Source organism: Pristiophorus japonicus, chromosome 6 (genome assembly GCF_044704955.1).
Source record: "Pristiophorus japonicus isolate sPriJap1 chromosome 6, sPriJap1.hap1, whole genome shotgun sequence".
Classification (NCBI taxonomy): domain Eukaryota; kingdom Metazoa; phylum Chordata; class Chondrichthyes; family Pristiophoridae; genus Pristiophorus; species Pristiophorus japonicus.
In genome coordinates this window covers 5102412-5118048 of record NC_091982.1, presented here as the reverse complement: position 1 = coordinate 5118048, position 15637 = coordinate 5102412, and the positions used below count along the sequence as shown (strand labels likewise).

Sequence of the window (15637 nt, the reverse complement as noted above, 5' to 3'; positions counted from 1 at the left end):
ATGATATTATCTTTAATTAATACTGCAACCCTTCCTTCCTCTTTTTTTTCCCTATCCTTGCTGAAAGTTTTGCACCCAGGAATAATTAGTTGCAAATCCTGACCCAGTTGCATTCATGTTTCAGTTATTGCTATTATGTCATGATTCTTGGGCCAGATTCGCTTGGCTGTTCGACCGGGCTCCCACCGTAGCTCCAATGGTAGCCTGCCGGAGCAGTTCCAAGAAGGCCAGGACCCGGATATGCTGAGTACTAGCCTTAGTTGCCAATTTCTGTTCTGTCTTATAAGGGCAAAGCCTCGACCCACCCCTTACAAAGCCATGTACTCAGAGCGGGCACAGATTCCCTTCATTGTAAGTTCCAGCAACCCCGCCAGCCAAGGATCAGCGTGATACTGGAGGTTGGTACATCCAGAGGGATGAGATGTACTCTCCTCCAGACAAGCGGGTCCCACCCGAGGGGAATCGCACTACTGAAGAAGGTCAGCATTTTAAATGTTTTTAAAAATAATGAACTGGAGGATTTCATGGGGTCTTTGGGATGGGGGGGCCTGAACATCCTCCTTCCCGATTGTGGCCAGGCGTTGTAGTGGCATGGAGTCCATGCAAATGAGATACCCTCCCAGTGACCCTGAAAACTGTTGGAATTGCGGCCCGTGTACTCTCTGAGCCCAGAAACATAACATGATTTTCTATTTTAATCAATAATTTCTGTTCTTAATTTAGTATCTTACACTCAGGATTGGCTATGCATACATTTTAGTTTGGATACCATTGGTGTGGTATTTTTCTCGCCTTCTCGATCCTGATTTCTCCTCTTATACTACTGCATCTTCTCCTGCCTAATTAATCTCTGTTAACCTTTCTATCTTAATTTTTAAACACCTGAAGTTCATTTTCCTTTCCAAGCTGCTTACTCTACCCTTTTGCTTTTCCCCTTTAACTAAAACATTGAAATTTAAAACCATTCAATTTAATAGCCAGTTCGGTTTGGTTCTTTTAAACGCAAACTGGTGTATCTTTGTTGACTACTTTTTACATGACAGGGGAAAAGAGGAAGGATGCCTGGTTAGCATTTCTGTAAGTTGTACAGATTCTGTTCGCTTTTTGAGTGTTGATTATTTCAGAAGCTCACCTGACAAAGTGAAATTTTTTTAGGTTCTTATTTACTTATTTTTCAGGTCTTCAGACAGTTGGTATTTTCCGAGTTGGAAGTTCTAAGAAAAGAGTTCGACAGGTAAAAAAATAGAGCAAAATCTACAAAATGTATTTGGAATAGAAACATAGAAAATAGGTGCAGGAGCAGGCCTTTCGGCCCTTCGAGCCTGCACCACCATTCAATATGATCATGGCTGATCATGCAACTTCAGTATCCCAATCCTGCCTTTTCTCCATACCCCCTGATCCCTTTAGCCGTAAGGGCCACATCTAACTCCCTTTTGAATATGTCCAACGAACTGGACTCAACAACTTTCTGTGGTAGAGAATTACACAGGTTCACAATTCTCTAGGTGAAAAAGTTTCTCCTCATTTCAGTCCTTTATGGCTTACCCCTTATCCTTAGACTGTGACACCTGGTTCTGGACTTTCCCAACATCGGGAACATTCTTCCTGCATCTAACCTGTCCAATCCCGTCAGAATTTTATATGCTTCGATGAGATCCCCTCTCATTCTTCTAAATTCCAGTGAATATGAGCCTAGTCGATCCAGTCTTTCTTCATATGTCAGTTCTGCCATCCCGGGAGTCAGTCTGGTGAACCTTTGCTGCACTCCCTCAATAGCAAGAATGTCCTTCCTCAGATTAGGAGATCAAAACTGCACACAATATTCAAGGTGTGGTCTCACCAAGGCCCTGTACAACTGCAGCAAGACCTCCCTGCTCCTACACGAAATCCTCTCGCTATGAAGGCCAACATGCCATTTGCTTTCTTAACTGCATGCTGTATATGCATGCCTACTTTCAATGACTGATGTACCATGGGCAGGACCGGAACCAATGTCCTAGGGGGAGTGTTTGCTAGTGCTGTTGGGGAGGAATTAAACTAATACAGCAGGGGGATGGGAACCTATGCAGGGAGACAGAGGGAAGTAGAATAGGGGCAGAAGCAAAAGATAGAAAGAAGAAAAGTAAAAGGGGAGGGCAGAGAAACCTAAGACAAAAAGCAAAAAGGGCCACATTACAGTAAAATTCTAAAGGGGCAAAATGTGTTTGAAAGATAAGCCTGAAGGCTCTGTGCCTCAATGTGAGGAGTATTCAGAATAAGGTGGACGAATTAACTGCGCAGATAGCAGTTAATGGGTATGATGTAATTGGCATCACGGAGACATGGCTCCAGGGTGACCAAGGCTGGGGACTCAACATCCAGGGGTATTCAACATTTAGAAAGGATAGACAGAAAGGAAAAGGAGGCGGGGTGACATTGCTGGTTAAAGAGGAAATTAATGCAATAATAAGAAAGGACATTAGCTTGGATGATGTGGAATCGGTATGGGTGGAGCTGTGGAATTCCAAGGGGCAGAAAATGCTAGTGGGAGCTGTGTACAGACCACTAAACAGTAGTAGTGAGGTTGGGGACAGCATCAAACAAGAAATAAGGGATGCATGCAATAAAGGTACACAGTAATCATGGGTGACTTTAATCTACATATAGATTGGGCGAACCAAGCTGGTAGCAATGCGATGGAGGAGGATTTCCTGGAGTGTATTAGGGATGGTTTTCTAGACCAATATGTCGAGGAACCAACCAGGGAGCTGGCCATCCTAGACTGGGTGATGTGCAGTGAGAAAGGACTAATTAGCAATCTTGTTGTGCGAGACCCCTTAGAGAAGAGTGACCATAACATGGTAGAATTCTTTATAAAGATGGAGAGTGACACAGTTAATTCAGAAACTAGGGTCCTGAACTTAAGGAAAGGTAACTTCGATGGTTTGAGGCGTGAATTGTCTAGAGTAGACTGGCTAATGATACTTCAAGGGTTGAAGGTGGATAGGCAATGGCAAACATTTAAAGATCACATGGATGAACTTCAGCAATTGTACATCCCTGTCTGGAGTAAAAATAAAATGGGGAAGGTGGCTCAACCGTGGCTAACAAGGGAAATTAAAGATAGTGTTAAATCCAAGGAAGAGGCATATAAATTGGTTAGAAAAAGCAGCAAACCTGAGGACTGGGAGAAATTTAGAATTCAGCAGAGGAGGACAAATGGTTTAATTAAGAGGAGGCAAATAGAGTACGAGAAGAAACTTGCCGGGAACATAAAAGCTTCTATAGTTATGTGAAGAGAAAAAGATTAGTGACGATAAACATAGATCCCTTGCAGTCGGATTCAGGTGAATTTATAATGGGGAACAAAGAAATGGCAGATCAATTGAATAAATACTTTGGTTCTGTCTTCACGAAGGAAGACACAAATAACCTTCCGAAAGTACTAGGGGACCGAGGGTCTAGTGAGAAGGAGGAACTGAAGGATATCCTTATTAGGCGGGAAATTGTGTTAGGGAAATTGATGGGATTGAAGGCCGATAAATCCCCGGGGCCTGATAGTCTGCATCCCAGAGGACTTGAGGAAGTGGTCCTAGAAATAGTGGATGCATTGGTGACCATTTTACAACAGTCTATCGACTCTGGATCAGTTCCTATGGACTGGAGGGTAGCTAATGTAACACCACTTTTTAAAAAGGGAGGGAGAGAGAAAGCGGGTAATTATAGATCGGTTAGCCTGACATCAGTGGTGGGGAAAATGTTGGAATCAATTATTAAAGATGAAATAGCAGCACATTTGGAAAGCAGTGACAGGATCGGTCCAAGTAAGCATGGATTTATGAAGGGAAAATCTTGCTTGACAAATCTTCTAGAATTTTTTGAGGATGTAACTAGTAGAGTGGACAAGGGAGAACCAGTAGATGTGGTGTATTTGGACTTTCAAAAGGCTTTTGACAAGGTCCCACACAAGAGATTGGTGTGCAAAATTAAAGCACATGGTATTGGGGGTGATATACTGACGTGGATAGAGAACTGGTTGGCAGACAGGAAGCAGAAACTACTGGAGTGCCTAGTAGAGTGCCGCAGGGCTCAGTGCTGGGATCCCAGCTATTTACAATATACATCAATGATTTGGATGAAGGAATTGAGTTTAATATCTCCAAGTTTGCAGATGACACTAAACTGGGTGGCGGTGTGAACTGTGAGGAGGATGCTAAGAGGCTGCAGGGTGACTTGGACAGGTTAGGTGAATGGGCAAATGCATGGCAGATGCAGTATAATGTGGATAAATGTGAGGTTATCCACTTTGGTGGCAAAAACGCAAAGACCGAATATTATCTAAATGGTGGCAGATTAGAAAAAGGGCAGGTTCAACGAGACCAGGGTGTCATGGTTCATCAGTCATTGAAAGTTGGCATGCAGGTACAGCAGGTGGTGAAGAAGGCAAATGGCATGTTGGCCTTCATAGCTAGGGGATTTGAGTATAGAAGCAGGACCGTCTTACTGCAGTTGTACAAGGCATTGGTAAGGCCTCACCTGGAATATTGTGTTCAATTTTGGTCTCCTAATCTGAGGAAGGACGTTCTTGCTATTGAGGGAGTGCAGCGAAGGTTCACCAGACTTATTCCCGGGATGGCCGGTCTGACACATGAGGAGAGACTGGATCAGCTGGGCCCTTTTATACTGGAGTTTAGAAGGATGAGAGGGTATCTCATAGAAACATACAAGATTCTGACGGGACAGGACAGGGTAGATTGTTCCCAATGTTGGGGAAGTCCAGAACCAGGGGACACAATCCACAATCTTAGAATAAGGGATAGGCCATTTAGGACTGAGATGAGGAGAAACTTCTTCACTCAGAGAGTTGTTAACCTATGGAATTCCCTGCCACAGAAAGTTGTTGATGCCAGTTCATTGGATATATTCAAGAGGGAGTTAGATATGGCCCTTACGGCTAAAGGGATCAAGGGGTATGGCGAGAAAACAGGAAAGGGGTACTGAGGGAATGATCAGCCATGATCTTATCGAATGGCGGTGCAGGCTCGAAGGGCCGAATGGCCAACTCCTGCACCTATTTTCTATGTTTCTATGTTTCTATGACACCCAGGTCTCATTGCACATTCCCTTTTACTAATCTGTCACCATTCAGATAATAATCTGCCTTCCTGTTTTTGCCACCAAAGTGGATAACCTCACATCTATCCACATTATACTGCATCTGCCATGCATTTGCCCATTCACCTAACCTGTGCAAGTCACCCTGTAGCCTCCTAGCATCCTCCTCGCAGCTCGCACTGCCGCCCATCTTAGTGTCATCTGCAAACTTGGAGATATTACATTCAATTCCTTCGTCTAAATCATTAATGTATATTGTAAATAGCTGGGGTACCAGCACTGAACCTTGCGGTACCCCACTAGTCACTGCCTGCCATTCTGAAAAGGACCCATTTATTCCCACTCTTTGCTTCCTGTCTGCCAACTAGTTCTCTATCCACGTCAATACATTACCCCCAATACCATGTGCCTTAATTTTGCACTCTAATCCTTTGTGTGGGACCTTGTCAAAAGCCTTTTGAAAGTCCAAATACACCACATCCACTGTTTCTACCTTATCCACTCTACTAGTTACATCCTCAAAAAATTCTGGAAGATTTGTCAAGCATGATTTCCCTTTCATATATTAGATCTCTTAATTTCCAATGAAATACGAACTCCGATGGTAGTTTTAACTTCTTTATTTTTGGCAGAGAGCAACAAGCTGCTGGCTGATTGCCAGTTCCTTTATCTTACTGGGACCACATGGTCAAAATGGCTGTATTTATACTGGGTTCAATTTACAGAAAAGAACTCGCCTTCTTTGACCTTATTGGCTCAATTAATAGTCTTTTAACCTTTTAATTGGCTCGCTACCCAAGGTCCTAAAATGTCAAGTTGATTGATGAGTTAATGCGACATGCTGAGCAGCACATAGTAGCTTTAACTTGGGGGTCTGTGAATTTTCAAAGCCTGTCTAAATGAGCCTGTTTGAATACTCTATCACATAAATCCATGCTGACTTGGTCTGATCCAGTCACTGCTTTCCAAATGCAGGAGTCCCATGTGGTCATCCCCCTGCAAAACAGATACACTGCTTTGGGTACTGTTGAGGGGGATGACTCATCACGGGAGGGCAGCAGCAGCCAAGTTCATGGCACCATGGCTGGCTCTGCTGCACCGGAGGGCAGGAAAAAGAGTGGGAGAGCAATAGTGATTGGGGATTCAATGGTGAGGGGAATAGATAGGCGTTTCTGCGGCCGCAACCGAGACTCCAGGATGGTATGTTGCCTCCCTGGTGCAAGGGTCAAGGATGTCTCGGAGCGGGTGCAGGACATTCTAAAAAGGGAGGGAGAACAGCCAGTTGTCGTGGTGCACATTGGTACCAACGACATAGGTAAAAAAAGGGATGAGGTCCTACGAAACGAATTTAAGGAGCTAGGAGCTAAATTAAAAAGTAGGACCTCAAAAGTAGTCATCTTGGGATTGCTACCAGTGCCACGTGATAGTCAGAGTAGGAATCGCAAGATAGCACAGATGAATACGTGGCTTGAGCAGTGGTGCAGCAGGGAGGGATTCAAATTCCTGGGGCATTAGAACCGGTTCTTAGGGAGGTGGGACCAGTACAAACCGGACGATCTTGCCTGGGCAGGACTGGAACCAATGTCCTAGGGGGAGTGTTTGCTAGTGCTGTTGGGGAGGATTTAAACTAATATGGAAGGGGGATGGGAACCAATGCAGGGAGACAGAGGGAAACAAAAAGGAGGCAAAAGCAAAAGACAGAAAGGAGATGAGGAAAAGTGGAGGGCAGAGAAACCCAAGGCAAAGAACAAAAAGGGCCACTGTACAGCAAAATTCTAAAAGGACAAAGGGTGTTAAAAAAACAAGCCTGAAGGCTTTGTGTCTTAATGCAAGGAGTATCCGCAATAAGGTGGATGAATTAACTGTGCAAATAGATGTAAACAAATATGATGTGATTGGGATTACGGAGACGTGGCTCCAGGATGATCAGGGCTGGGAACTCAACATCCAGGGGTATTCAACATTCAGGAAATATAGAATAAAAGGAAAAGGAGGTGGGGTAGCATTGCTGGTTAAGGAGCAAATTAAGGCAATAGTTCGGAAGGACATTAGTTGGATGATGTGGAATCTATATGGGTAGAGCTGCAGAATACCAAAGGGCAAAAAACATTAGTGGGAGTTGTGTACAGACCTCCAAACAGTAGTAATGATGTTGGGGAGGGCATCAAACATGAAATTAGGGGTGCGTGCAATAAAGGTGCAGCAGTTATAATGGGTGACTTTAATATGCACATAGATTGGGTTAACCAAACTGGAAGCAATACGGTGGAGGAGGATTTCCTGGAGTGCATAAGGGATGGTTTTTTAGACCAATATGTCGAGGAACCAACTAGGGGGGAGGCCATCTTTGACTGGGTGTTGTGTAATGAGAGAGGATTAATTAGCAATCTCGTTGTGCGAGGCCCCTTGGGGAAGAGTGACCATAATATGGTGGAATTCTGCATTAGGATGGAGAATGAAACAGTTAATTCAGAGACCATGGTCCAGAACTTAAAGAAGGGTAACTTTGAAGGTATGAGGCGTGAATTGGCTAGGATACATTGGCGAATGATACTAAAGGGGTTGACTGTGGATGGGCAATGGCAGACATTTAGAGACCGCATGGATGAACTACAACAATTGTACATTCCTGTCTGGCGTAAAAATAAAAAAGGGAAGGTGGCTCAACCGTGGCTATCAAGGGAAATCAGGGATAGCATTAAAGCCAAGGAAGTGGCATACAAATTGGCCAGAAATAGCAGCAAACCCGGGGACTGGGAGAAATTTAGAACTCAGCAGAGGAGGACAAAGGGTTTGATTAGGGCAGGGAAAATGGAGTACGAGAAGAAGCTTGCAGGGAACATTAAGACGGATTGCAAAAGTTTCTATAGATATGTAAAGAGAAAAAGGTTAGTAAAGACAAACGTAGGTCCCCTGCAGTCAGAATCAGGGGAAGTCATAACGGGGAACAAAGAAATGGCGGACCAATTGAACAAGTACTTTGGTTCGGTATTCACTGAGGAGGACACAAACAACCTTCCGGATATAAAAGGAGTCAGAGGGTCTAGTAAGGAGGAGGAACTGAGGGAAATCCTTATTAGTCGGGAAATTGTGTTGGGGAAATTGATGGGATTGAAGGCCGATAAATCCCCAGGGCCTGATGGACTGCATCCCAGAGTACTTAAGGAGGTGGCCTTGGAAATAGTGGATGCATTAACAGTCATTTTCCAACATTCCATTGACTCTGGATCAGTTCCTATGGAGTGGAGGGTAGCCAATGTGACCCCACTTTTTAAAAAAGGAGGGAGAGAGAAAACAGGGAATTATAGACCGGTCAGCCTGACATCGGTAGTGGGTAAAATGATGGAATCAATTATTAAGGATGTCATAGCAGTGCATTTGGAAAGAGGTAATATGATAGGTCCAAGTCAGCATGGATTTGTGAAAGGGAAATCATGCTTGACAAATCTTCTGGAATTTTTTGAGGATGTTTCCAGTAGAGTGGACAAGGGAGAACCAGTTGATGTGGTATATTTGGACTTTCAGAAGACTTTCGACAAGGTCCCATACAAGAGATTAATGTGCAAAGTTAAAGCACATGGGATTGGGGGTAGTGTGCTGACATGGATTGAGAACTGGTTGTCAGACAGGAAGCAAAGAGTAGGAGTAAATGGGTACTTTTCAGAATGGCAGGCAGTGACTAGTGGGGTACCGCAAGGTTCTGTGCTGGGGCCTCAGCTGTTTACACTGTACATTAATGATTTAGACGAGGGGATTAAATGTAGTATCTCCAAATTTGCGGATGACACTAAGTTGGGTGGCAGTGTGAGCTGCGAGGAGGATGCTATGAGGCTGCAGAGCGACTTGGATAGGTTAGGTGAGTGGGAAAATGCATGGCAGATGAAGTTTAATGTGGATAAATGTGAGGTTATCCACTTTAGTGGTAAAAACAGAGAGATAGACTATTATCTGAATGGTGACAGATTAGGAAAAGGGGAGGTGCAAAGAGACCTGGGTGTCATGGTACATCAGTCATTGAAGGTTGGCATGCAGGTACAGCAGGCGGTTAAGAAAGCAAATGGCATGTTGGCCTTCATAGCGAGGGGATTTGAGTACAGGGGCAGGGAGGTGTTGCTACAATTGTACAGGGCCTTGGTGAGGCCACACCTGGAGTATTGTGTACAGTTTTGGTCTCCTAACCTGAGGAAGGACATTCTTGCTATTGAGGGAGTGCAGCAAAGGTTCACCAGACTGATTCCCGGGATGGCGGGACTGACCTATCAAGAAAGACTGGATCAACTGGGCTTGTATTCACTGGAGTTCAGAAGAATGAGAGGGGACCTCATAGAAACGTTTAAAATTCTGACCGGGTTGGACAGGTTAGATGCAGGAAGAATGTTCCCAATGTTGAGGAAGTCCAGAACCAGGGGACACAGTCTAAGGATAAGGGGGAAGCCATTTAGGACCGAGATGAGGAGGAATTTCTTCACCCAGAGAGTGGTGAACCTGTGGAATTCTCTACCACAGAAAGTTGTTGAGGCCAATTCACTAAATATATTCAAAAAGGAGTTAGATGAAGTCCTTACTACTAGGGGAATCAAGGGGTATGGTGAGCAAGCAGGAATGGGGTACTGAAGTTGCATGTTCAGCCATGAACTCATTGAATGGCGATGCAGGCTAGAAGGGCCAAATGGCCTACTCCTGCACCTATTTTCTATGTTTCTATGTTTCTGTGTTTCTATTACATCTTTAATAATTGATTCCAGCAATTTCCCCACTACCGATGTCAGGCTATAATTCCCTGTTTTCTCTCCCTCCTTTTCTAAAAAGTGGGGTTACATTAGCTACCCTCCAATCCATAGGAACTGATCCAGAGTCGATAGACTGTTGGAAAATGACCACCAATCACTACTATTTCTAGGGCCACTTCCTTAACTACTCTGGGATGCAGACTATCAGGCCCTGGGGATTTATCGGCCTTCAATCCCATCAATTTCCCTAACACCATTTCCTGACTGATAAGGATTTCCCTCAGTTCCCCCTTCTCATTAGACCCACGGTCCCCTAGTATTTTCGGGAGGTTATTTGTGTCTTCCTTAGTGAATACAGAACCAAAGTATTTGTTCAATTGGTCTGTCATTTCCTTGTTTCCCATTATGAATTCACCTGATTCTGACTGCAAGGGACCTACATTAGTCTTCACTAATCTTTTTCTCTTCACATATCTATAGAAGAGATGGATGCCAGATAATATAAGCGAGTATTCTATCTGAAACAAATTAATTTAATTTACACAATCCTATATGTTCGCAGGGTACCTACACCACAGTTTTAGTGCACAAAACGCATGAACTACTCGAGCAAATGAGAGATAAGAACATAAGAATTAGAAACAGGAGTAGGCCATCTAACCCCTCGAGCCTGCTCCACCATTCAATAAGATGATAGCTGATCTGGCCATGGACTCAGCTCCACTTACCCGCCTGCTCCCCATAACCCTTAATTCTCTTATTGGTTAAAAATCTATCTATCTGTGATTTGAATACATTCAATGAGCTAGCCTCAACTGCTTCCTTAGGCAGAGAATTCCACAGATTCATAACCCTCTGGGAGAAGAAATTTCTTCTCAACTCAGTTTTAAATTGGCTCCCCCGTATTTTGAGGCTGTGCCCCCTAGTTCTAGTCTCCCCAGTCCATGTATAGGTGTCTCCCTAGAATAGTGGGCGTCTATGAAGTTTCATAATCAAGCAGGAGACAAATGCTAGGGGCATCACCTTCATCATTTTCTCCGTCGAAAGAAGGACTCAGTTGGACAGAAAACTGAACTTCCGCCAAGTGATAGAGATGCTTAAGAGTCCAGAGCAAAGTAGATGGCAGATCAAGACTCATCACATCAGCCCCATTATCTGCATGAAAAGAAAGGGCTTCCATTCACAAGATTATATGATGTGGATAAAGAAATGCATTTGACCCATCTTAGCTCATCTATCCAGAATGACCCAAAGTCCCACCATTGCAACATCAACTTGGATCCTAAATGATTCCAGGATTTTCACTTCTAGCCGGGAATCCATTCCATGTGTTGATCAATATTTGTGCACAGAGAAACTTCCTGATATCAGTCCTGAATTTGCCTTTTACTAGTTTGAGCCTGTGGCCTCTTGACTCATTGTGGCAATTTATTTTGAAGTAATTTTACATATTTACCTTTTCCATACCATTAATAATCTTGTATGCCTTTATAATATCACCACTCAGACGTCTGCTTTTAAGTATAAAGAGCTCAAATTTCACCAGTCTTTCCTCTTAACTGAGGCTTTTTAAGATCAGGGATCATCCTTGTAGCTCTTTGTAACTCTCCAGGGCCTGAATATCTTCCTGTGTCTCAGTGACCAGAACTGGGCACAGTACTGAAGGTGTGGTCTGACCACAGCACTGTACACTTTACATTCAGTTATTCAGGTGATGTCTGTCTGCAAATGCATGACGGCAATAATTGCTTGTTATCCAGGAAGCACTCACGATGCCTTCATTAGATGGTAGTTCACGGTGCCTGTATTTTTTGAAGGCTTAAGTAGCTTGAAAGAATGGCTACTGGAAGACCAAGGGAATCCTTATGAGCCATGGCTGATGACCAATGTTCCCTCTAAATTTTCTTTGTACCGGGTGGGCTGCAAACTCCAATGAGGACTAGGTCTTGTCTATAGGCAGCTTACACTTTTAAAGTGAGTGAACTGGCACGAAGTTGTGGGCGGCCTATTTATTTCAATGCATTCCAGATTGCTGCACAGCTGTGCACGCACCTTAGAGCAAACATTACTCTCCTCCCACTGGTCCCATTCTCCCTCTCCTCGAAGGTCCCTTTCCACCTCCACCTCTCACTGGTCCCAATCTACCTCTCCTCTAACAAGTCACATTATACTTCCACATTCACATGTTCCAAGCTACATCTCTGCTCACTGGATCCATTCTCGCACTCTTCGTATGTCCTATTCTGGCTCCCCTCTCACTGGTCCCATTCTACCACATCTCACACGTCCCATTCTACTTCTAGTCTCGCATGTCCCAATCCTCCTCTCCTCTCTCTGATCCCATTCTTGCTCTCCTTTCTCCAGTCCTATTCTACCTCTCCTCTCTCTGATCCCATTCTACTTCTCCTCACACGTCCCATTTTACCACTTCTCACATCCATCCCATTCGACCTCTCCTCACACATCCCACACCGTGACTGTTAGCTCCCCTTTCCTGACACAAGAGCTCACACTTTCAGGAGAGTAGATGAAATGAATGTGAAAGGATACACACAGCTTGAAAGTCTGGGCTTAGATTATAAACAACCTTAAAAATCCATTCATCTTGCCAAACAGTGAAATGCAACTCACATAATCTGGTCTCTCATCCATTATCCATTAACTTAGACAGCTTCAATTAACCTGCAGTTTCCAGGCTCAGTCAATGCTAAAGGCAGGTGTTTATTGGCCATTCTCCATATTTATGATCAATACCCAACCTGCATCATAAACCTGCCCGTCAGAAAGCATTAGATGCGAATTGAAACTAAATCCATTGATCCCGACTGTGTGTATCTATTTGGCCATGATGGGCAGTGCCCACTTGTTTTAGAAACATAGGGCTCAAAAATTGGCCCACCCGTTTTTTTGCCGCACTCACCAGAGATGCGCCGACTTTGTGGGCTGAAAATGGCGCCGAAAAGATGTCTCCGGATTCGGGCCACTCTGTGGCCTTTCCCATGGATTGGTGTGGCATGGTCTGCCGATTAGGGGGAGGAGCTAGGGCCCTGCGCGAAAAACAGTGCCGGCAGCTCTCCGCATGCGCACTGGAGCGTTCGCGCATGCGCAGTAGCTCCTGCCGAAGATGATGATGATGCCTGCTGCAGCGTGGGACCCGATGCATCCCGCCCCTATCCCGGGCCGAGTGGCCTGCCGCATAGGCCGGCCCACTGCCTTCCCGGGCTAAGGCTACAACAAATAGGTTGGTGCAGGGAGAGTTTTGATCGGGGAGGACGGGGCGGGCGGCGAGGAAAGTTTTGATCGGCGGGGGGGGGGGGGGGGGGGGGCGGCGGTGGGGGGGAGGAGAGTTTTGATCGGGAGGGTGGGGGGGTGGTTGGGGGGAAGAGTTTTGATCCGGCGGGGAGAGTTTTGATGGTGGGGGGGGTGGGGGAGAGTTTAGACCACAGGGGAGTTTTGATTTGGCGGGGGGGTGGAGGGGCGGGGAGGGGGGTAGAGTTTTGATCCAGGGGGTGGGGGTGAAGTTTTGATCGGGGGTGGGGGGTGATAACTGTGTAGCCAGTAATTTTAATGAGCTTGCTCAAGACTTTCCTTGATGAAAATACTTTCCAACATAAGAACATAAGAATTACGAGCCGGAGGTACTTCTATTTTTTATTTGGATATTTTGAAAAAATTATGCAAATATGTTTTGTCTCTACTTCTTTTATTTTAGAAGTTTAAACTTCCATGAATGCTTCTGTTGTGTAGTAAATTAGCCTTGTGAAGTTTGTCATATGATGTCCATATAGCTGTTTGATCCTATTCACATTCTTTAGTCAAGTCATTAGTACCTACCTGCGCTGAGTTCTTAACTCTCCGCAAGGGTTTTCTGTGCGGCCACAAGTGGCCTCATACGCTGGCCTAAGTTAGTTTGGAGCAACAATTAGCTGTCCAAACTGGCTTAAATGGTCAAAATGGGCATAGGTGGCTGGTAACGCTCCCTTTTGAAAAAAACTAAACTAAACTAAAAAAATCCTAACTAACTCACTTAAGCTGGCGCAAATTGAATGTGCAAAGTGGAGATTTTTAAGATACGCCAGAAAAATCAAGTTGCTCCAAAAAAACGGAGCAACTCCTGGGCGATTTTTTGAGCCCATAGAAACGTAAAAATTTACAGCGCAGAAGGAGGCCATTTCGGACCATCGTGACCTCACCGGCCGACAAAGAGCCACACGGCCCTCGGTCAGCAGTCCTGAAGGCTACATATGAACCTATGAACAATGAACAATGGCGGAAGGTAAAGAGCACCCAACCCAACCAGTCCGCCCCACACAATTGCGACATCTCTTACACTGAAACATTCTACACTCCACCCCAACCGGAGCCATGTGATCTCCTGGGAGAGGCAAAAAACAGATAAAAACCCAGGCCGATTGGGGAAAGAAAATCTGGGAAAATTCCTCTCTGACCCATTCAGGCGATCGAAACTAGTCCAGGAGATCACCCTGGCCGTATTCGATTCCCTGCAGTACTTACCATTGTACCTGTGCCAGCCAGCAAGAGGTTATCCAGTCTAATCCCACTTACCAGTTCTAGGTCCATAACCCCGCGGATTAAGGCACTTTAAGTGCCCATGCATGCACCTTTTAAATGTGGTGAGGGTTTCTGCATCCACCACCCTTCCAGGTAGAGTTCCAGACCCCCACAAACCTCTGCGTGAAGAAGCCTCCCCTCAAATCCTCTCTGAACCTTCCACCAACCACCTTTAAACTATGCCCCTTCATAATTGACCCCTCCACCAAGAGAAATAGGCCCTTGCTATCCACTATATCCAAGCCCCTCAAAATGTTGTATACCTCAATGAGGTCTCCTCTCAGCTTCCTCTGTTCCAGAGAACAAACCCAGCTTAGCCAATCTGTCCTCATAGCTAAGATTCTCCAGACAGCATCCTAATAAATCCCCTCTCCACCCTCTCTAGAGCAGTCACGTCCTTCCTATAATACAGCGACCAGAACTGCATGCAGTACTCCAGCTGTGGCCTAACCAGAGTATTTTACAATTTAAGCATAACCTCCCTGCTCTTGTATTCTATGCCTCGGCCAATAAAGGCAAGCATTCCGTAAGCCTTCTTAACCACCTTATCCACCTGGCCTGCTACTTTCAGGGATCTGTGGCCAAGCACTCCAAGGTCCCTTTGTTCATCTACACTTCTAAGTGGCCTACCGCTTAATGTGTATATCCTTTCCTTATTAGCCCTCCCCAAGTGCATTACCTAACGCCTCTCTGAATTAAATTCCATTTGCCCATGCTCTGCCCACCTGACCAGTAGATTAATATCCTCCTGCAGTCCATGACGTTCCTCTTCATTATCATTATCAGCCTAATGCCTGCCCCCAACCAAATCTCGGGCCACCTACCATCAAGGGCACTATTCGGTGCCGAGCTTGCGGCTAACATCTCACGGAAGGCAATTCGGCTCATACAGCAGTGCCTGGTCTCCAGTCGTCTTGGACCCCCTTGTCACTGGACCAAGACATTGCTCAGCTAAGCCCGTGTGGTGGCCCGTGTGCGACGGCCATCCCACATTAAATGAACTCACGCACAGTTCCACTCCATTAACATGAAGTTCGGGATCTGGAACATCAGGACCCTCGTGGACAACTCCAACAGCGCCATAGTTGTCCGGGAACTTAGACGCTTTGACATCGACATCGCCGCCCTAAGCGAGACCCGGCGGGCAGGGGAAGGCCAGCTCAAGGAACATGGTGGAGGTTACACCTTTTTCTGGAAAGGAAAACCAGAGGAAAAACGCCGCCTTCACAGAGTCAGCT

General features: G+C 45.2%; 1 protein-coding gene across 1 annotated transcript in view; it reads left to right on the top strand.

Moving 5' to 3' along the window:
• The window catches only part of LOC139265084 (rho GTPase-activating protein 6-like), a 202526-nt gene that overhangs the window by 127936 nt on the left and 58953 nt on the right, over positions 1-15637 (top strand). The window contains exon 6 of the mRNA XM_070881975.1: positions 1179-1234. Coding sequence (XP_070738076.1) covers positions 1179-1234 — 56 coding nt within the window. The remainder of the gene's footprint in view (positions 1-1178; positions 1235-15637) is intronic.